Raw genomic sequence first — 23,365 nt, 5'->3', positions numbered from 1 at the left:
CGCGTCTCCTGTCCTGGATGACTAGAACAGTGGGCACAGAGAAGACAGGAAATGAGAGACTGCATAAATGTGAGGCGGACACCGAAGTCCATAGTGTGAGAAGAACAGGGGAAAACGCAATAGAAAGAATGTAACTGTCTCTCACAACTTTCCCAGTTCTCATATCAAAGACAGATAAAAATGCGTAAGGAGCACTATATAATAAAATTCAGAAAAATGCTAGTCTGATGGAACTAATCCATTTCAAACAAGGGATAGAGAAAACCTGCGTGGACAGGGCACAGAGATTCTGGGATTTGGGGATGACATGGACCCATTCCCGATCGTGACAAAGATCATGCCATTCAACACAAGTAAATGTGGATCTATACATTATTCATCATGTCAATGGCCATGCCATGTTGTTTTACGTGGTGTTTTTAGGGATGTGTAAACCAACTGCACCCAGATTTGTTGTTGTAATCATTTAAGCTACGATACGTGCAGTTTCAGCAGAGTCTCAGAACCACAAAGATCCAGGGGCCGTGGAGCAGAGGGGACCAAGTCCCAGGGAAGGCAGGTAACTCGCCCAAAGTAACCACGCTAGGCATGAGCATGTGAATGCTGGAAACAATGCTCGTCCATTCTCTCACAAAGTTAAAGACCATATCTGTCCCTGGCCAGGTAGTTTCGATGGTTAGAGCATAGTCCCAATATGCCAATGCTGTGGGTTCGATTCTCGGTCAGGGCACATACAAGAAGCAACCAATGAATGTATAAAAAAATGGAACAACAAACCAATGTTTCTTTTTCCCAAAAATCAATAAAAAAACTATATATATATGTAATGTGCACTAATGTAGGTGAGTACAGAAACCTGTTGAAAGGCCACATGCCAGCCTATTCACAGTGTCTGGGGGCTGGTTTTGTGGAGATTTGCATCATCTTTGGTCTTTATTTCTTTAATTGTAGCTTCTATATTTTCTACAGTGGATATGGAATACATAATTTTAAAACTGCAGCTAGAATAAAATAAAAGAAGGCAGCCCTGGCTGGTGTGGCTCAGTGGATTGGGTGCCAGTGTGCGAACCAAAGGGTCGCTGGTTCAATTCCCAGTCAGGGCACATGCCTTGGGTTGTGGGGGGCATGCAAGAGGCAGGAGGCACATATTGATGTTTCTCTCCCTCTCTTCCTCCCTCCCTTCCCCTCTGTATAAAAATAAATAAAACCTTTAAAAAAATAAAAGAAGACAGGAAAGCTGCAGGGTGTGGTGCCCTCAGGGGAAACACTGGGAGGACACCCTAGTGATGCCAGGACCCTCCTCCTTAGCACAGCTCTGTCTTAAGAGCAAAGCCGGACTCCCGGCAAGATGGAGGAATAGGTGGATGCACTGTACCTCCTCGCACAACCAAGATTAGAATAACAATAATTTACAGATAGAATAACACTCAGAACTGATAGAGGATTTTTCTGAATGGAAGTCGGACAGCCAAGAAGTTGAAGTAGACCCGTACATCCAGACTGGTAGGAGATGACGAGCCGGGCAGGTGCGGGGCGGGCGCGGGTTGGCAGCATGCGGAGGTCGGGGAAAATTTGGCGCAAAATTGGCGCGACAGCCATCCAGGGCGCAAGAACGCAGCAGTGATCCCTGAGTACGCAAGCTGCGGCTGGCGGACCCAGTGAGGCAGCGATTGTGGACCAGGGCAGAGCTCGCAGCCCAGGATCCCAGAGAAGGGTCTGAGCCCAGGAGAACGGAACTATCGCCATTGCTCCTTCCCGTCCCCGCTCCCGCCCCCGCCCCCACATATAACGTCACAATCTAGAGACTGGGGTGCCCAGCCCCGGTGAACACCTAAGGCTCCGCCTCCCACCGTAACAAGAGCGACCAGACTGGGAGGGAGAGAGACAGGGAAAGACATAAGACATGTTTCCAACAGAACAGGTCAGTCCCCCAGGACTCATCCTTTTGAGCAACCAAGAAATAGCCAATCTAACAGATGCACAGTTCAAAACACTGGTGATCAGAAAGCTCACGGAATTGGTTGATTTTGGGCGCAATTTAGATGAAAGGATGCAGGTTACCATAAAAGAGATGCAGGAAGATACGCGGAGGAGAGCCAATAGTGAAAGGGAGGAATCTGAGTCTCAAAACAATACAGTGGACCAGAAGGAAGATAGAAGCAACCAAGCAGGAAAGCATGATGAAATAAGAATTCAAAAAATCGAGGAAAAGCTTAAGAGCATCCAGGACACCTTTAAACGTTCCAACATCCGAATTATAGGGGTACCAGAATGGGAAGCGGAAAAGCAACAAATTGAGCATGTATTTGAACAAATAATAAAGGAGAACTTCCCCAATCTGGCAAAGGGAACAGTCTTCCAAGAAATCCAAGAAGCTCAGAGAGCCCCAAGGAAGTTGGATCCAAGAAGAAACACACCAAGGCACATCATAATTACATTAGCCAAGGTAAAAAACAAAGGAGAGAATCCTAGAAGCAGCAAGAGATAAGGGGACAGTAAGCTACAAAGGAGTTCCCATCAGACTGTCAGCTGATTTCTCCAAAGAGACCTTACAGGCAAGAAGGGGCTGGAAAGAAATATTCCAAGTCATGAAAGACAAGGATCTACATCCAAGATTGCTCTATCCAGCAAAGCTCTCATTTAGAATGGAAGGGCAGATAAAGTGCTTTTCACATAAGGTCAAGTGAAAGGAGTTCATCATCACCAAGCCCTTCTTTTATGAAATGCTAAAGGGACTTATCTAAGAAAAGAAGATAAAGAAAAGACATGTATAGTAAAAGGACAGCAAACTCACAATTATTAACAACCACACCTAAAGCAAAACCAAAAGAAACTAAACAACTAGAACAGGAACAGAACCACAGAAATGGAGGGCACATGGAGGGCTAGCAGCAGGGGGGTGGGTGGGAGGAGGAGAGGGGGAAAAGGTATAGAGAATAAGTAGCATAGAATGTAGGTTGAAAATTGATAGGGGGAGGGCAAGAATAGTATGGGAAATGTAGAAGCTAAAGGACTCCTAAGTATGACACATGGACATGAACTAAAGGGGGGGAATGTGGGTGGGAGAGGGGGTACAGGGTGGAGGGGAGAGAAGGGGGAAAATGGGACAACTGTAATAGCATAATCAATAAAATATATTTAAAAAAAAAAGAGCAAAGCCAAGCCTCACGATTCTCTTAACACCGAAGACCCCATATTTGCTGGAATTTTAGGGGACAAATGAGAGCACATGGTTTGCCTTGTTTAATGAGTGGTGAGAAGAGGTACCTGACTCCAGCACCTGGGATACCTGAGCCCAGCCCAGGAGAGAGACCCGAGAACGTGGCCTGGTACTCCCAGAACTCGCACCTTTCTCGTGAAGTAGTAATGGGGCACTTCCATTCCCAGGAGAGACTGGTAGGCGGGCGGCCGGGGGAAGCTGTCCTGAAGCAAGAAGCCATGCTCCTCAGAAATGAAGAAGGACAGAATCAACACGTCCTCCTGGGAGAGAGGGAAAATATTGTTCTGTTTTTAGTCTGGCGATATACTTCACTATTTTACAACTAATTCCCATTTTCACCAACGAGGTATTTACATAAATACAAACAGAACAGAAGACGAGGACACTCTGGCACAGATAATGCACTCTCCTCCAGGGCATGCGGCAAACACACCAGTCTCCACCGCCATCTGCTGCTGTGCTCTGGAAAAAGTGATGCATCTGCTGGAAGGGTGCACGTCATCTGGTTTGAAAGCCACCATGTCCTTCCCACTGACTGATTTCCTTGTGGCACAGACTAGTCATTCCCACCCTGCTGGTGAAACTCAGAAAAGTGCTCAGGTTTCAAAAGACACCCTCTTCAGTTTCTTTACCCAGAGAAACAATGACAAGAAAGGTTTTGCCACCACTTTCAAGGAACAGGAAGCACACAGTGAAGAGGTGAGGGACTCCTGAGGATCCTGTCCTAAAGGACCCAGAACAGCAACACCAGGCTGCAGCCCCTTCTGAATAGGAGTCGAGGGGTGCCAGAGCCTTTCTTGCTGTGTGAATTCTTAGTCTTTTCATAAAAGACCAAAAGAGCTTTCTGATCAAACTGCTGAGAAGTGCCCTTCACATGTACACTACCTCCTCTTTCACTCATTATCAATTTACATGTTCTTATCACTTGTCTAGACTTGTCACCAGGCCCTCCATCTTGAAGGAAATTCCTCTGGCAATGTCTTTGCTTTGCTCAACCCAATGACAGAGATGCCACCTCAATACATTTACCATGCGGTGTTCCAGAACTGATGATCAGACTTGCTTCTGAAAATCTCAGAATGTGGACACTAATTGCTGATCATCTCAGGGGGGTCCAAATTCTTACCATCCTGGAAAGAAAATTCCTTTGGCAGGGAGAAAAGCCCCCTAAAGTTAGAGGGGTGCTGTCCTTTGCTGATTTACTGAGGACCCTACATATAAATGTTCTTGGAAAGATGTAGGTTAGAAAGAAGCACAAAAAACCACTGGGCTTTCCCAGGGAATGCTAGATGTCCTGTCCCACAAGACACAAGACTTGGAAAGTGTCAGGGTCCTGACCCCTGGGCTGGGGGGATGGGGCCCCGGGAGCCATCGGCATGGGAGAGGGAGAGCCTGCAGAGCCTGGGGAGTAGGGTGGCATGAGCAGAGAGCAGTGACTGAGGTGAGGAGGCTGCATTAGTCAGAATTGCCCTTGTTTGAGGGTCACAGCAAGTTGTGGAATAAATGAGGAGTCAGCATGCTGCCTCAGGGATTCAGTCACAGGACGTGCTAACATCAAAGGGTTAGCTGAGATAACAGGAAAGCAGAGTATATAACGTTGAGTCAGACAAGATAGAGGGGGTGGGGCCAGCCTCCAGGTGCATGCCCAGAGGGAGCGACTGCACAGGCATCCTAGTGGGGGACGAGCTGCTCCGCGTGAATGGATTTCCTTGTAACTTTCCTATAAACCTCATCACCAAGATTGTGAACCCACAGATCCAAAGTCCCCATGCCACTAAATACAAATGAAGGCTGGGCAGTACCGTGGGGTCAGCGCTGTCCTCGGTGTGGGCCTTCCTGTCCACAGGCTGCGGCTGGGCTCCTGTTACCTCCTGCATGGCCTCACACACGAACAGCCTGGGCTCGCTCTGATCCCAGAAGTGGCTCACGGGAGCAAGGTGTGCCAGCTTCTCATTGGCAGAGGCTCGGTTCCTGAAAGACAGACCCATCTGGAACACTGAGAGTTCCTGTCTGAGCCTCTGGCAACACCTTCAGGCCAGTCTCCAATCAGCGGCAGCAGGCCTCTTGCTCGCCCAGCTTGGGAATACCTTTGCACACTAAGTTTTGATGCAGCCTGTTCGATTATATTCTTTTACACTGAAAGAAATTGGTTGAAAGAGTCCCAGGGGAGTCTGGTTGGAGAGACAGACACTGAGGCTTTGGCTCTAGAAGTCTGGCACAGTGCTAGGGGACTCAAGAGTTGGAAAATTTTACTTTATAATAGCTAATAAGCTTAATAATCAATGCATATAAAAGCTTTTGTTCCGGGACTGAAGGTATGACCTACTCTGACTCCAGGAGACCATAAGCAGTTCCACCTTTGTTCCTCAACAGGACTGCAAGCAACTCAAGACGGTATCTGAGCCATTGTGCTTCAGGGTGAGATGACCACCACCCAGGGCGAGAATGCTCGTGCTGTTTTTTTAATCCAATTAACTATTCCCTAAATTTCAAAACTCCTCACCACACCTTGTTTATTCCCTGCTATAAAAACCTTGGCCTGGAAAGAAAAGACAAGATAGTCTGTTAGGGTATGAACTCACCATCTTCTCAGATCGCCGGCCATCTGAATGAAGCACCGATAAAGATTCAATCCCTGTCTCTGCTTATTGGGTTTGGTAGTGACAGGCAGCCTGAACTCTGATGTCTTTTCTGGTTTCACAAGGTCCCTGATGCTGGCCCCAAAGTCCAGCACCAGTGGGTGGGCCTCAAGGGGGGACAGCACCCCCTGCTAGGCAGTTTCCTGACCTGGGCTCTAGTTTCAACTGCAACCTGTGTGATGTGGTGCATTTACTCCTGGTCCCTCCACCTTTCCACTAAGGCCTCAGCATGCAGTGAAGAGCTGCAGGGAGAAAAAAATGGGTGTAGGCTGGTGTATCTCTCCACACACTGCCCCATTCCCCTCTTGAAAAGTGAATAAAACTTTGTTCTTTGCCTTTTCTTCTCTTTGTGAATTCTTTCACAGCCCGCATCACCAACTACCCTAATGTTTTGGTGGCCCATATGGGGACATTCTCCATTTCTCCCTCTCTTCCACTTCCTGAGACCTATGACTGGGGCAGCAGGGGGCAGCTGAAGCTCGACCCAGGCTAACCCCCTAACCCTGTGTCTGTGAGGCTTGGACAGAGGGTTTTAATCCTTTTCTGTCTCTCCAGACTCTGAAGACAGCCTCCTTCTCAGCCCACTACACAGCCAGTGATTGGACTGGAAATTACTGGAAAGCAAGAATAGAACATGACTAACCGCCCCCACAGCTGCAGGCAAAAGATAACATTGGAGCAAACTTCAGCTTATACAAAACCATCCTCCTGTGTTGCAACGCTCCTGACAGCGAGAGTTGTTAGGAGCCCAGGGGCCCCAACCACAACCCCCCCCAACCCTTTTATCATCCATTTATAATATTAAGAATTTAAAGCCCCTATAAAAAAATGGGTTGGGTGGCAAACAATGGGTCAGATCTCAAAAGAAGGCAGGCAACTGACAGAAGACTGAACCTCACCTGACCACTACCTCAAGGAATAGGACAAGTTAGGGAGAGACCCCACATGCCCGTGTATCCATGCAGGAGCTTGGGGGCCTGCCCTATAGGAAACCAGCAGCCCTCACAGATGTCACTGCTCTCAGAATGAGCAGAAAGCAGGGCAGGCAGACAGGCATGGTGGTTTAGATGAAGCATTTATGGGGCCCCCAGGAGTGCCAGGGCCACCTTCGGACTGGTCTGGTGAGGGGTGTGGGTGGACACAAGGATGTGTCTCAGAGGTTGTAGCAGCCACTAGGAGGAAAGCACAAATGGCAGGCGGAGTGTGGAGGGGAAACATAACTCAGGGACATTCACAATAAGAACACTGGGAGTAGAGCTATGGAGAGTGGGGGTTAGGGGAAGGGTTAGTTCTGAGGCTTTAGATCAGGTGACCCAGAAAAGTGGTGCTTCAGGCAAGAACCGGGTCTCTGGGGAGTGAGGCTGAGCTGGTAGTCTATTTTTGAGGTTACGGCGAGAAACTCCAGGGACATTTGGAGATGGGGAAGTGGAGCCAAACTTGGTGAGAGATGGAGATGTGTGTGTATACGTGTGGGGCCACCGACAGATGTGAGTTTAAGCCACCTGGTGAAGGAAGGCTCAGGAAAGGGACTCTGAGGGGCAGAAAGGTGGAAGTGTGGCACCACCAGCGGCAGGCTTTTGCCTCTGCAACCACTGGGGCTGCTTACACACCAGTCCGAGCTCCGGCCACACTGCCGCTCTACCAAGGGCAGAATCAGCTCTCACCCCGAACAGCTCACTTCAATGTCGTGTGGCACTTCGTGCAGAATTAAATGTGAGCTGTAGGCGGAAAAATATAAGCATTTAAATTCTATGAATATTTTCTCAGTTGTAGAAGAAACCACACATATACGTTACATCAGCAGTTTTTCAAACTTTTTCATCTCGTGGCACACATATACTAATTACTACAATTCTGTGGCACACCAAAAAATATATTCTATTTTTGTCAGTCTGACAAAAAAATACAGGTATACTTTTGACTCATTTGTACTAGATGGCTATCGTGTTGGCTGTTGTCATTTTTTTAATGTGATATTTCCTAAATCAGGTATTATGTATTTTAAAAATTCTTGCGATGCCATGACCAGTATGGCTCAGTTGGTTGGAACATCGTCCCATAAACCAAAAGGTCATGGGTTCAATTCCCGGTCTAGGTCCATGGCTAGGTTGTGGGTTCAGTACCTGGTTGGGGTGCGTACCAGAGACAACTGATCTGTGTTTTTTTCCTCACTTGATGTTTTTCTCCCTCCCTCCCCACTCTCTAAGATCAATCAATGAGCATGTCCTTGGGTGAGGATAAAAAAATAAAAATAAAAATTATTGCAGCATGCTGGCTGAAAATTGCTGTATTATATGAACTCTCTGGAGAAGGATAATTATTTTCTCTACAAACACATTCCCTTCAAGACACATGCGATCCCTACCATCAGAGATGCTGATGGGTCTAGGGCTCACTGTCTTTCTCTCTATCACGTGATCCGGCCATTTCTGAAGACACCTCAGTCACAGGCCTTTAACGAGCTACGGAATTTCAGAATCTTAGAACCTAGAAAACAAAGATTAAAGATCCAAATCTATCCCAACTGCCTAAGCATGCTTCTGTTTCACTTTCTGCCTTTAGCACAAATAATTGCCGGGGTCTTTTAACATTTGAGGTATAACTTAGCGAAACCTGCCTAGATATTGACGGAGTATCGTCTGCAACAAAACCCTCCCAACCCCAATCTTACTTCTTAGTGTCCTGCCCGTTAAAGGACAATGACTCTCTCTGATCGACCTGTCCTGTCTTGAAGTCGAAGATGGTCACCGAGTCCATTTCCACGTCATAGAAACAGACTTTGGAATCGGGGCTGCTGTCAGCCTGCGGGACAAGAAACCAGAAACTCCTGGTGACAACACATCCGAGAAGACCACGTCCTGACCCACAGCCTGCACCAGCCAGTGTACTTCTAACATTCAGAATTCAAAAGTCAACTTACCTTCGTCCCCACTGAATGGTTGTTGAACTGCTGCTGAAATTCATAATTTCAGAAAGTTTAAAAGAAACCCCAAAATACTATAAAGGTGGACTACAGCTATCTAGCTGTCTTCGATATTGACTTGAGTGCAATGGCAGGTGGGTTGCACAGGTGGGTTGGCCAAGGGAACAAGAAAGAATCTGGATTCTGATAAACCGGTTCTGATGCAGCTGCCTGAGGGGTGGCTTGGGTGTCTGCAAAACCGTTTTGCACCCAGGAGGCTGCCCTCCCGCTGGGAATCTCCTCCCAAGCATTCTGGGCTCTGAATTCTCCTTCCACCTGCTCACCAGCCTGTACTCACACTCCCTCAGTCTCTGAAGACATTTGCTTTACTTTGTCAACCCTGTGGTGTCTCTTGTTTGCTCTTCCTGAATCCTGGCCGTTCTGCCATAGCAATCAGAGCAGGAGCAGGGGGCTCAGTCTCAGTACAGCCAGCCGCACCCTTTGACGAAGAACTCATCTCAGTCTCTTCACTCGTCAAACAGGCAGCATGAGGTGCCAGATGCCACGGATACTACCGTGACCACCATAATTTCTTCTTTCTCCTTGACCCTCACACAAAAAGTACACGTGCACACACAAAAGAAACTGAGAAAAGGGAACCAGCTTGGTTGCTAGGGGCAACAAATGCCAAGAACTTGTCAGAAGTTTTATGCTGTTACAGTTCACATCTTGGCTCAACCATTACCTTATCTGGGAGCCTCCTGACCCCCCTGGAGAGCAGCTCCTGCATCACTCACTCTCCCAGCTCTCACCACGGGTATAAGGAGCATCCTTGTTTGCCTCATCCTTTGATCAATGTTTGTTCAACCACAGTGGAGGGGCCGAGTCCTCTGTTTAACTAATCAGTTTGTATCCACAGTGCCCAGGAAAGCACCTGGTACATGGAAGGCAACCTTAATCCACTCTTGAATGTATGAACAAGAGCTCAAACACATGAATGAGAAGACAGCAAACACTAGTAGGTGTTAAGGCACCAGCCACTTAGAACAAGAAAACCGTGCCCTCTGTCACCTTGCTTTCAGACGCTCCACGTGGCTGTATGCACCCTGATGTCACTCCATCTCTAGGCAAGAGGCTCAGAGGTGCTTTCAACAGCCCTGTGGCCACCCCCCGCCCCACCTTGGGCTGAGAGTTTCCCAGAGCAATGATGAGACGAAAAAGAGGAGAGATGAAGGGCTCAGTAAAGTAGAAGCCACTGTTTCTGATGAAATAAGAAATGAGGAAAGGCAGGAAAAAACGGAAGTTGTGCAGGTGAGGAGGGCACGCATGGAACCAGGTAGGAGAGGACAGGTGGGGGAGGAGAGGACTCCCTGGAGAGGGGACAGAAGAGGAAGAGGAATGGGAGCTGGGATACAAGGAGCAGGGAGTGAACAGGAAAGGCACAGACAGAAAGGCCAAAGGCCCCGTGAGAGCGCAGGAGATCCCCTGTGGGAAGCACACCTTGCTGAGGAAGATGCTGATCTTGTTGCCATTGGCGTTACATCTGAGCGACACAATGCCCCCCGCGCCGGGGACCAGCTCGGCCAGGTTCTTGCAGCTGCAGTGCACCTTCGCCTCTCTGCAGGGAGGAGGGCAGGGATCTCAGCGCAAACCCAAGGATCTCTGTGCACGGTCGGTCAGTCACAGAGTACGGACCTGCTTCTCCGAGCGACCTGAAACCTCTGTTCACAGAACTCCGAGTTCTGCCCAGTGGCCCAGCTGCTGTCACCCCGGGATTCCATATGTCCCAGGAAATGAGCCAGGCTCAGAATACTGGGTGAGTTTTTAAAGTTCTCATGTTCTTATCAGCAAATATAAGCATGAAATTTCATCTCCCTCCTCTTTTTACACCAAGTAGCTTATTAAAAACCTGCCCCTTGCATTTCCCCTTGCAGCGGGTTTGTGATCTTCCCTGTCATAAAGGGGTTGCTATGCCACACTTTACAATTTCAGTTTTCCATTTCTGGATGAACTAAAATTTACTTAACTCTTTCCATTTCTGTCCCAGAGCCCCATCAGGACCCATGACATTTGGTCATCCTGCCTCCTTAGGCTCCTCTGGGCTGGGACCGTGTCTTAAGACTCCTGTTTTTGACGCCTATGGAGTTTTAAGGACTGGTCAGCTGCTCTGTAGAGTGTCTCACCCCACTGGGAAATGTCTGATGTTTTTCTTATCAGACTTGAAAAAACCCCAAAGATACAGTGCTGTGGTCATCACATCAGGGGTCTGTGCCATTGACGTGACTAATCTCTGTGATGTTGAGCCTGGTCTCTCCTGTCTGGGGTCATGTCTGTGAGATTATTCCTCCCCCCACGCCATACTGTCCCCTTTGGAAGGATGTTACTATGTGCAGCCCACACTTACAAAGTTGGGAGTTATGTTCCTCTCCCAGAGGAAGGAAAATCTACATAAATTATTTGCAATTCTTCTGTGTAGGAGAGTTGTCTCATTTCCTGTATTTATTAACTTACTGGATCATTTATTTATATTGGTGTGAGCTCAGATATTTATTTTCTACCTTGGGTACTAATACAGTGCTGGGTTTTTTGCTGTTGTTGCTGTTGTTTCTCAAGTTGTTCCAGCTTTGGCCCCTGGGAGCTCTTTCTGTTGGCTCCTATACCCTTTGACACACCCCGTCATTGAATTTTGGTTTTTAGCACTTTCTTACTTTCTGGCACTTAAGATACTCCATGCTCATCCTGTACATTTTCCACCTCAGTCCCAGAATCAGCCATTTCTCCAAGGACCCCAGTTCCTTTTCATGGAGATGCTGTTAGATGCTGTCTGGGCACTGGGGAGCTGGTTGCTCTTGGGGTGTCCTTGCCTCTAGGCCCTCAACTGAGAGAACAAGCAAGTGTGTGTGCACTAACTGGTGTGCAGACACACACCCATGTAAGTGTCTTCACACGTAGCCATCCGTAACTTCAAACTTGTGTCTCCAGTTCTAACCCATCCCCACGGGTCTCTCTCGTCTCCTCCAGTGCTTGTCTGCAACCCCCTCCCCGATAGGGAGGACCCAGCTCCCGCTACCCTCTGTCCATTCCCTTCGCTGTCCCCGTCCAGTGTCACTGTGCCGCCGTATTGGATAGTAAGACCTATGGTAAGTAACTTGGTCAGCCGGAGCACCACGCTGTGTGAAGTACCTGTGCCTTTAGTCTCGCAGTCGCCACTCATTCCCAAAGTGGCTGAGGTCGGCCACTCCCCCTCCAGGGAGCGTGTTTCGCACATTTGTAATACAGGTAGATTGTGTGTAATACAGGTAGATTGTGTGTAATACAGGTAGATTGTTTTGTCACCTTCTGCATCCCATCCTGGGACCCCCAACCTAAAAGGTTTTTTTTTTAAATTTGCACACACTAAGGCTCATTTTTTGCTGAAAAGTTCTACTGGTTTTGATAGACTGTGCTGCTCATCTATCACACAGAAGTTTCACCACCCTAAGCCATCCCCCGTGCACCACTTGTTCAACTCCCTTCTCCCTGCCCTGTGCTACTCCCCATCCTGCAAAGATTGAGAACTTAAGCCAAGACACAGGTGTTTAAAAAAAGAAGACTAAGTGGTATGTTAATATTAAAATGAGAATATAGATTTTCTAGCTCCTCTCCATTTTTATACCCACCACATTATCTCTTAATTTTCAAAATGTAAAACTTTCATTTGGACAAAAACTGTACCTTCGGGAAAGATCAAAGCTTTTAAAGTAAGCCAAGTCTGTCCCTACAACCAGGAAATTTCCACAGATGTCAAGGAAGCATGGGTTCCCCTCTGTCTCAGAGAACAGCAAGAGTTGTTTCACAGTCCCCTGAGGAAAAGGAAAGGACAAGGAATTCAGAAAAGCAGCTTATGCAGCATTTCACTGTCGTGACTAAACATTATTTACAGAGAATCTTGAATGCTCCATTCACATACTCAGACAATGTTTAGTGATGGCTCAGCGTGCGCCCGGCACTCTGCTGGGTTCTAACACGACCTCAGGAAGAAGACAGGGCCCTGCTCTCAGGGACCCCTCATGCTTGCAGTCCCAAGAGGGAGACACACACACCAGGTCAACAAGGAAATACACATGTAACCTCAGCCTGAGAAAGTGCTGGAAAGGTGACAGATAGGATGCTAAAATAGAAAAGTGCTAAGGGTGATGAGACAGTCAAGTCTCTCTGGATTGAGCCAGGGGGACTTCTTTACGTAGGTCTTAAGTGAAAGCCTCCAATAACACTTACTCTGCTGCTAGTGTCACATAAGTGGTCACCTTTGGGCGGGGAGGTCAGTGACTAGATGACAGTTACATGATGGATATGTTCCATTTGTGTCTTATGCACATGTCCCTTTTCTTCTATGTATCGTACTTCAATAAAATGTTTGACAGGTTAAGTCTTGTCTGGGGGCAATATATAAGCTTAGATTAGAGAGAAGAAGCCGGCTATCTGGACAGCTGTGGGCCATCACTCCAGGAACAGGAGACGGCATGTACTGTAGTGTGAAGGGGCTGGTCTAGGAACCTTGAGGCCCCTGCAGTGAAAATGAAGAAGCCATGAGAGGGCCATGCACCGAGGGTGGGCAAGTGAGCAGAGGCTATGCAGGGTAGCATTACTGATTTTAGACAGAGGGGAAGGGAGGGAGAAAGAGAGGGAAAGAAACATCAATGTGTGGTTGCCTCTCTCACGTCCCCGACTGGGGATCTGGCCTGCAACCTAGGCATGTGCCCTGACTGGGAACCAAACTCTGGTTTGCATGCCAGCACTCAATGCCATGAGCCACACCAGCCAGGACTAAATGCCATTTAATTTCAAATGTCATTCTTAACAGCACATTGAGGAGAGTGATCAGTCAGGCCTGGGCAGCGTGTCTTATATACAACTGACCCTACTCTTCTGAGTTAAAAGAGGCTCCTGGCACAATTCAATGACATAACAGTGAATGCCTGCAGCCCACCTAGCACCAGGTTGGGAGCAGGGCACTCCAACTGTGAGCGGTATGTCCCTGGGAGCTTGAGGAGGCGGCAGTGAGTCAGACGTGCAAGGCTGAGGGCATTGCAGGGCTGAGCCCAGGAAGCAGTGGGAGCATAGTTTCGGTGCATGAGAGTAGAGGCCAACTGGATGACAGGGAGTGTTCCAACAGAACTTACTGGGCTCATAATGCTCAACAGAGAGAGACTCTGAGAGCAGGAGAGGAGGCAGGAAGCTGTGTAACCTGCCCAGAAAACTCGGGGTTGAGGGATGAATGTCTGGGGGGCAGGAAAGAAGAAATTCCAAACTGAAGAATCTGATCTTCACTGCGATGCCCCTTAGGTGGAGCTTAATAAACGCTTAGGGAACAAGCAAACAGCTGCTTGGACATAGGGTCAAAAGAAGAGGCACAGGTGACTGTTGACTGGGCTGAGGACGACCTTGTCAATGATGACAGGTGGACTCTCAGCCTCCTTTGCTCAGCCTCTTCCTCTGTTGGCTCCTTATGCTCCGTGTATCCAGGGTACAAACTTGAACTCGTCTTGCTTCTACCCTGGTTCAACTATCACCTTTACCTCAATGTACCCAAATTCCCAAACTGACCGCTTTAGAGCACTCACTGACCCAGCCCCTGACCTCCAGAACCTGTATTTCCAACCAGCTCTTGGATGTCTCTGAAGGGTGTTTGAAAACAAGGCACCTCAAACCCTTACCTTGTACCATGACACCTGCACTGCTTCTATAGTTTCCATCTTAAGGCATCACAGTTAACCCTGATTCCCAAACTAGAAAACTCAGAACACCCTCAATTCCCCCCTCTGTTACCACCTACCATCCAACTGCTCCCCAACAAATTCGTCTCTCCCTCCACTCTGGCCTCATCTGCCAGCCCACTGCCTGGCTCCAGGCCCTTAGATCTGCCACCTGTGGCATCTCCTGCCTGACCTCACTGTTCACCAGATCCCCTAGTCTTTCCCACTACACTGACCCAGAAGTTATCTTCTAGGAGAAAACACAAGGAAAAGGCAAGCCAAAATGCACCCTGTCCCTCTGGGCTTCACAACCCTCACTATCTTTAGACTGGCCCGTCAGCCCTCCTGCCACATTCCCCACTTCTCTGCTGTCCCCTCGGCTTCAGCCTCCACCAGTGTCTGCCAGACACCAGCCCTTTCCTCAGCTCCAGCCTCTGTGTCAAGGAGCCTGCCTTAGGGTGCCTGTCACCGTCTTCATCCTAGGCTGGGGGAGGAAACAGTATAAAGCACTGGGAGAGGGAGAGCAGCTCTGCGCGCTGGTCTGGAAGGAGGTCCTGTCAGAAAACTGGAAGGTGAGGTCATGGACACAAACGGGCACCAACCAACCAACAGTTGTGTGTCTGCCTCTTCACCAGCAGGGAGAAAGGTCTGGAGAGACACGCTGCAGGCTTTCAAAATGAGGGAGAGTTCCTAACCTTTTCCTTGCACATGCTGGCATTATATTACCAGTTACAATGAATGCATACTCCTTTTAGTTAAAAAAATTAGTAACAAAAAAGACTCAAGTCTAGGTGGTTTGTTGTAAGGCACCCTCCAAGTGCAATGGGCAAGGCCCCTCAGTTGTCTCCATGCTTCCCAGCAGGCCACTGGCCCGTTCCCAGTAGGTTAACAGTCCTTTCCCAGCACGCTTTCTGCTGACTAGCTGTCCCTTGTCATCTGTTCTTTAGAACACGACCTCTCCCTGTCAGAGCTTTATGTCCACGGCAGATGCTCCTGCCACAACTGTTCATGTGAGGGAGGCGAGCTCTTTTTGCATGGGATGCCCCACTGGGCCCTGGCCTCCTTCCCTCCAGCCTCGGCCTCCCCTCCAACCTTACCCAGACAGAAGGTCTGATGGGGACTGGCAGCTCCCTCCATCTGCACTCTCCCCCAGGGGCTGTGGGCTGCTTCCCCTACATCATCAGGCCTCTACCCCAATGGCTCACCTGTGGTATTTCCCATCCCTCTCTTGCTTTAAGTGTGCTACTTAACTGTCCAACTCCTCGCTAGAATGGAGAACTCCATGGAGATCCTTTAGGAACTGCTGAGTGAAGGAGGGGATAAGCAGCACTGAAAGGTATAAGAACATGGATCCAGAAGCCCCAGAAACCAGACACTGGATTCCAGGAAAGAACTCAGAGCCGGACAAAGGAGTCACACAAAGAGCTAAAACCAGGGTCACAATAGGTATTCTAGACCCTGATGCAAAACGTTGCTACATTTATTAGGTCGAATGGTGGCCATCAAAAGATATGTCAACTTGGAATTTGTGAATATGACCTTATTTGGAAAAAGAGTCTTTGCAGATGTAAGCTAAGGATCTCAAGGGGAGACCATTCTGGATTAGAGTGGGCCTTAAATCCAAGGACAAGTGTCCTGTAAGGACACAGATGAGAAATAGACACAGGCAGAAGGACAAGAGGAGACGGAGGCAGAGATTGCAGTGACATGTCTACACACCAAGGGACACCAAGGATCACCAGCAAGCACCAGCAGCTGGAGGAAGCACTGATGGAATTCTCCCTCAGAGCCTCAGAAGGAGCCAACCCAGCCCACGCCTGGAATTTTGGACTTCTGGCTTCCTGAACTATGAGAAAATAAATTTCTATTGTTTTAAGCCACTCAGTGTGTGTATGCAATATAGACAAGTAAGGGTTTCTTTACACCACCAAAAGAGAACAGAATAGTCTTAGAGGTCTGTCATCTTGAAGGCATGTATTGCTCCCATCCTGGCCTCCCCCTCACACACGTGCAGAGAAAGGGCTGTACAAAGATACCGTGTCCTGAACTAATGGCTCCTTAGCGCCCCCGAGATGCACAGCAAACATTCCCTCCCATTTCACAACCCCACGTACTCCAAGGTCTAGTAATCTAGTCCTTTTCACTGTAAAAGGTCTTTGCCCTGCCTCCTGATGTCTTAAGTTACAAGAGTTATAGATGGAGCAACTATCCCCGAATCCATTTTTACAACTGGTCTCCCGCTGGGGGAAATCTGATCTGGTTGGGTAAAGCCAATATGTAGGCTCTGGCTTCATTCAGAAATAGCATTTTAAACTTGGCCCTAATTGTCTTTATCATCAGAGCCCACTTCTCTAGTTCAGCAATTTACCTGCCAGGTTCGAACTTGAACTCGATTTGGCTCCACTGTATAAACACTTTCCTCATACATTGCCAACACTGGAGACTCGCACAGGAAGGTACCTAAAATGAAAGATAAACACGACAACAGCAGCTAAACATTTCATACTTCCTAAGAGTTTAAGAAGCATTCTTATGCATGTTTCCAAATTCACTTTTGACCACATAATAGCTTTTGAGGGATGTGTTTTTGGCATGCTGCTGCTGAGGGAGGCGAGGCTCTGAAGGGCAGGGGACTGCCCAAAGCCACAGCTGGCGGTGACTGCTTGTGCAGGCTCCAGGCTTGATGGGGGAGCTCAGTGCTGGGCCCTGTACCACTTAGTGGTAAGCCTTTTCTCCTACCTGGCAGCACAGCACCTATGACGGACGATTGTTTGAGCAAGCATCTGCTTATCTTATGTGGAACTCTGGAGTTCCAAAAGCTCTAGTCTCTGTCTCCAGACAGGTTCTTATCTAGGTAGGAAGATGATTACACACACAAGACCGAAAATATTTCAGCGCCTGCTGTGCTGTTTGACCTGCTGGGTAGATAAGAAGTTCATCCTTGCCCCTAGAGGGTCTGCACTTGAAGAGAGGAAAAGATGGGAATAACCAGCACAACACAAGGCAGAGCAAGAAAAGGGTTAGAAGAGAACTTCAGGCACAAAGCATTAGGGAAAAAGGAAAACAGAGAACAATATGAGGGAGAGAGGTGATAACCAGCAGCAAAAGCATCCCCAGAGAGGAGTGAGGTTTTCAAAAACACGTAGAGGGATCAGCCTTGGAAAGTGCAGGGGCAAGTCCTCCTGTGAGGTGAGAGGGCTGAGGTCAGGATGGGTGATGCTGAGAACTGAGCTAGCTGAGGCGCAAGTCTTGATGGTCACCATGTAGGCTAGAGGCTATCCCCTAAAGGCGTCATGTCTTAATTCCTAGAACTGATGAATATTAGTTTATATGGTCCAAAATATTAAGGTCTGGAGATAGGGAGATTATCCTGTACTGTCCAGGTGGGCCCTAAGTGTGATCACAAGTGTCACTAGTAAGAGAGAGGTAGATTTCAGACAGGAACAATGTGACAATGGAGGCTGAGACTGGAATACTGTGAGCTCAAGCCAAGGACTGCCAACAGTCACCAAAAACCAGAAGCAGCAAGAAACAGATTCTTCCTGCCCTGGCTGGTGTGGCTCAGTGAACTGAGCACCAGCCTTCAAACTAAAGGGTTGCTAGTTCGATTCCCAGTCAGGGCACATGCCTGGGTTGTAGGCCAGGTCTGCAGTGGTGGGGCATGTGACAGGCAACCACACACTGATGTTTCTCTCCCTCTCTTTCTCCTTCCCTGAAAGAAAGAAAGAAAGAAAGAAAGAAAGAAAGAAAGAAAGAAAGAAAGAAAGAAAAAAAGAAAGAAAGAAATTCTCCCCTACAGCTCTGGAGGGAGTGTGCCCCTATTGATACCTTGAGTTTGGCCTAGTGGAAATGATTTGGGACTTCTGACCTCTATGCCTATGAAAGAATAAATTTCTATTTAAGCCACTCAGTTTGTGCAGCCTCAGGAAATTCATACAGGCATGTGCTCAAGAGTGGAGAGAGGACAAAGGCAACCCAGTGAAACAGAGTTAGAGAGACTGATGGGACAGGGAGGTGTTTGGGAGTGATGAATCATTTCTGATGGTCCACCCTGAAACTTCCAGACAGAGGCTGGCCTTGGTCAAGATGCCATGGGGTCGCCACTCTGTGTGGTCTAGAACTGGTTCAAAAGCCGGGGGTGCAGCAACCCTCGTGCAGCCTTATTTGAGTTGTTTTATTGTCCTGGAGCCCTGGAGCGCTTGCTGGCCCCAGATCCAGCTGCACTTCTCAACCACCTTGACTGGCTTTGATAGCGTGAGGCCCAGCAGGCCTGAGATGCTCTGGCAGCTCAGGGCCAGAGCTGCAGCACTGACTCTAGAAACACAGGCACAGGCATGAGAGCTGATATGAGGGTCCCCACTGCCCTGTGCCAGCCCTCTACCCACACCACAGTACGAGCACACCCTCCCGTTAGATGGTAAGAAAACACAGCAGGGTGCTATGAGTCCCTTCTGCTGGGGGGAGGAAGGACCGAGACTTCTACCTGCATTTCGTAACGTGGTTCCAGAAGGCTCAAAGACCACCACCTGTTTTCCATTCCAGACGGCAACAGCATCCTAAAAAGAATTATGGAAATTAAAAAGCAACCTGTAACCTGGGCTCCTTACCAACCTGAATGAGCCTGCAACTGACCAGGTCTTTTGTCTACATTAAAGGCCCCCAACTGACCCCATGGGTCTCCCTCAGTTACCTTGGTGGCGAACACCCCGCTGATGTGCATGTCTGTGCGCAGGTTGTATGTCATCCCCGTGGACAGGAAGGACACGCTGAGTAAGCTCGGGGAAGTCTGCACCACGGCCACCTGCTGGTGGAAGTGCGATGACATGGCCTGCTCGCTGAGGATCACCACAGAGCTGAGGTTGTTCACTGCCAGAAGGTTCTTCCTGGAGCCCCACTGCATTTCCATGTTGGAGAGAAAGAACCAAAAGTATTAACAAAGAAGAAGACATACAGTCAGGAAAACATTATATACATAAGGATTCATAAACAATTTCCAAGGGCTATTTCTTCTTGTTAAATTATTTTGAGCCTTGACCAGTGTAGCTCAGTTGATTGGGCATTGCCCTGCAAACTGAAAGGTCGCCAGTTCAATTCCTGGTCAGGGCACATGCCTGGGTTGTGGCCCCAGTCCCCAGCTGGGGCCATGTGAGAGAGGCAGCTGACAGATTTCTCCACACATCAATGTTTCTCTCCCTTTCATTCTCCCTCCTTTCCCCTCTCTCTAAGAGTAAATAAATAATGTCTTTTAAAAAATTGTTTTAAAAATTTTGTAAGTGTAAAATGTATACTTCATAAACAATTTTGAAAGACTGACACTCAGAGTTGTGATGCAGTGGGTAATACCTATGCGGCTGCTCTGGCTCGTGTCTATTCTGACTTACTGAACACCTACATTTAGGGATATTTCTTTTTAAAAATTCATAGTAAAGTTAACAAAGGGATTGAATTATTCAGCTTTCCTCTGGTGATATGAAATGACACATTCATAATGTCATATTAAACTTCCAATTCTATACGAATCTGTGCCTGAATTTCCTTCTCTATTCCACTGATATATTCACCCACTCCTGAGTAACCACTACTTTAATTGCTTTAGTTGAGATATATTCTAGAATAGTATGCGGAAATGTCATGATTATTTATACATTATTTTCTTGGCCACCTGCTCTCCCAGATGAGTTAAGAATTACTGTGTTGAATTCTCCCAGGAAAAAAAGTCATTATTTTCACTGTATGCAAATGTAATTCATAGATTTATTTGGGAAGAAATGACACCTTTACAGAGCTGAGGCTTCTCTTTGAGGAACATGATACATCTCACATTTACTCAGCTTTCTTCATCACCTCTAGGGAAGTTAGTACAGCTCGCACTACTATCTTAAATGGCATTTCTTTCATTACCAGTGAGGCTACATGTGTTTTTCATGTACTCTACTAGCTACTCTGAGGTCGTTAGGTAAATTATCTCCATCATTTTTTCCACTAAAGTTCTTGATATTTTTCTTTTTCTTGTTTGATTCTAAGAGTATGTTTATTAAAGCCGGGGACAGTAAAACAGAGGAAGGGCTTAGGATAGAAGAAGCACGAGGAGAGAGCCGAGGCGGTGCTCTGCTTTGGCTCCCTACGAATGTTACAGGAAAGAAGTGAGCCACGCCAGGCTGTGTTGACGCACTGAGAAATAAAAGTCAAGTGACAGAAGTGAGGCAAGGTGGGCCGTTGTTAGCTCACTGAAAAGTCAGAGAAAAGGGGGCCTTGGGGGCAGGTTCAGTGGCTCAGCCTGGGATGAGCTCCCACTGCCCATGGCCCCCGGGTTACAGGTCTCATGGAGACCCTTAGAGTTCAGGCGAGAAGAGTAAAGGTGCACGTCTGAGAGGGAAGAAAGGTGTGGGCGTGCTCCAGGGAAAGCCTACTTAATATTTTTCTTATAAACATCAGTTTTCTTCATGCCGTTTATTCTAAGATATTACCAAAGATAATCCATAAATTTAAAAAATAGCTGTGTAAAGATACCCTCCTCCCACAGAAAAGCAAAAACAACAAAAGGGTTGCATGTCAACTTCATACTAAAAAACAAAAACAATTACCACGGAGAATGGGGAAGGGCAGCGTTTCAGAACTCAGGTCTTCTTTCAGTTCTAGTCTTGCTCTCCACTGTCCAGTTTGCAGTAAGTTTTTATGTGCTCAACTTTATTAATCTTTGCTTTGCAAAGATTATTACTACTTTTATGACTTCAAATCTGAGAAAGTTATATTTTCTCTACAGATCTGATAATATTCTATGCTATTTTCAGCCAGTTATTCTGTCCTAATTTATAAAATATTTAACTTGTTAACACTATTTTTGTATGTGGCCTGAGAGGAGGACCTTAAAGTAAGTCCCCAAATTGCTATAAGGTGTTCCTAAACTATTTACTATTCAAGTTTTACTTTCTAGAGTTGTATAGGGTTAAGTAAATTGTAATGTAAAAGATTAACAAAGAGCAGATCTGAGAGACAACTCCCAGGACAGCAGGGTGATGAGCCAGAGGACATAACAGGCATAACTGGTAAAAATTATGAAAACAATATCTACTAATCCTCTGGAAATTGGGCATAAAGCAAATGAAGAAATATTGATTTGAGAAAGTCTACGAATTCTGGCAAGAAGAGCTGTCTGTGGCACCCGAGCTACTTTGCCCCCGCTGCAGTCCTCCAGCTCAGCCTAACTGCAGCTCCACCTGTGGGGACAAGATGGGGCTTCCTCTCCTCCAGCTTCCAGCTGAGGGCTACAGCTGCCCCTGGAGGGGCCGGGCGCCAGCACTGCTCATTCCCTGGCTCTGCATTCTAGAGGCGAATTCCAGGTGAGTGGGTTAGACAGGCAAGGGCTCCCTCCTTCTGCCAGCCCCTGCTCACAGGCGTGGTAGTCTGAGAAGACTGGGCCCCCATGCCCCTGCCCCAGCTTGCTCACAGGGCAGACTCCATGCTGCGAGAGGCAATCAGAGAAGACCAGAGGCTACTGCACCCAGCTCCATGCTCATAAAACAGGGTATCATTTGAGAGAACCTGGCCACTGTCCCCAATCCCATCCTCTGAAGAGCTAAGATTTTTTTCCCAAGGGAAAGGCTGTCCATAAGATCAGAGAGCTCTGAAGCACTCCCCAAAAGAAGTGACTTCAAACCATAATGCGGGTACATTCAAGCCTAAGGACACTCCTGAAGACAGTGGACATGTTTTGGTGGTAAGCATTTAGAGGAGGCTGGTAGCTTCATGAGAATAGCAAACTCAGCAGCAGGCCAGACAGCTTACCAGAGAGCACCAGGGAGAGACACCTAGGAGGAGAGGAGCAAGGGATAAGAAGAAACCTCAGACACAGAAGTCAAAGACCAAGTCTTCCCAAATTTAACAGGACCTGACTGGAAAGCCATTGAGATCAGGGAAAAAGGTCAAGGAGAGCCCTCTAAAACTGCTAGTGTCTGGGGGGGTTAACTGTGCACATGCCCCAGGCTGGTCGCTCTGAAGAGCAATGTCAGAGGCATCACACCAGAGGGGAAAGAGGTGTCACTACAATGGTCCATCCAGCCACTCACTAAACATACAGGCAAGCAACAGCAATAAGCCATGGAGGTGAGTGGAACAGCAGGGTCAGTGTCCAAGAGCTGACACAGTATTTCAACTAAAATGTCTAGTTTGAAACAAAAAATTAAGTACAAAACAGAAGAATATGACTTACAACAAGGAAAATGGCAGGCAACAGAAACTGCCAACAAAGGGCCTGGATGTTGGACTTAAAGACTCTAGTGTAGCCATTAGAAATATATCCAAAGAACTAGAAGAAACCAGACTTGAAGAAGTAAAGGAAGGTGTGATACGATGTCTCACCCAACAGAGACTATCAATAAAAAGACAGAAATTATAAGTCAAAAAGAACCAAGTGCCCAGCAGAAATTAAAACAACTTGCACACCGATGTTCAAGCAGCATTATCCATCACAGTCCAAAAGCAGACGCCACCTGAATGTCCCTCAGTGGGTGAAGGGAAAACAAAACGTGATCTATTCAGATGGTGGACAACTACTCAGCCATAAACAGGAATGGAATATAGACTCACGCTACAACATGGGTGAAACCTGAAAACATAGTGCTCAGTGAAAGAACTCTCATATTCATGCATACTGTGTGTGATTCCATTGAAGTGTCCAGAATCCATAAAGACAAACCCATAAAGACAGGAAGTGGGTTAGTGAGTGCATAGGGCTGGGGGAGGGGAAATGGAGAGTGACTGCTAATGGGTATGCGATTTCTTTCTGGGGTGATGAAGCCGTCCTAAAATTTATTGTGATAGTTGCAAAACTGTGAATATACTAAAAACCATTTGCTATGTTATATATCCC

At 47.5% G+C, this 23,365-nt stretch overlaps 1 protein-coding gene across 2 annotated transcripts in view; it reads right to left on the bottom strand.

Moving 5' to 3' along the window:
- The window catches only part of IFT140 (intraflagellar transport 140), a 98,025-nt gene that overhangs the window by 54,364 nt on the left and 20,296 nt on the right, over positions 1–23,365 (bottom strand). For both annotated transcript variants that reach the window (XM_045820917.1, XM_045820918.1), the window contains exons 10-17: positions 19,187–19,390; positions 18,980–19,052; positions 16,865–16,956; positions 12,476–12,603; positions 10,262–10,379; positions 8,531–8,661; positions 5,023–5,191; positions 3,349–3,480 (exon numbers count right to left, since the gene is read on the bottom strand). In XM_045820917.1, the coding sequence (XP_045676873.1) occupies positions 3,349–3,480; positions 5,023–5,191; positions 8,531–8,661; positions 10,262–10,379; positions 12,476–12,603; positions 16,865–16,956; positions 18,980–19,052; positions 19,187–19,390 (1,047 nt within the window). The remainder of the gene's footprint in view (positions 1–3,348; positions 3,481–5,022; positions 5,192–8,530; positions 8,662–10,261; positions 10,380–12,475; positions 12,604–16,864; positions 16,957–18,979; positions 19,053–19,186; positions 19,391–23,365) is intronic.

This window comes from Phyllostomus hastatus, unplaced genomic scaffold, assembly GCF_019186645.2.
Source record: "Phyllostomus hastatus isolate PE091 unplaced genomic scaffold, TTU_PhHast_1.1 phas_scaffold_442, whole genome shotgun sequence".
Taxonomy (NCBI): Eukaryota; Metazoa; Chordata; class Mammalia; order Chiroptera; family Phyllostomidae; genus Phyllostomus; species Phyllostomus hastatus.
Note: the sequence above shows the minus strand (reverse complement) of the source record. Positions and strands in the feature narration are given on the sequence as shown.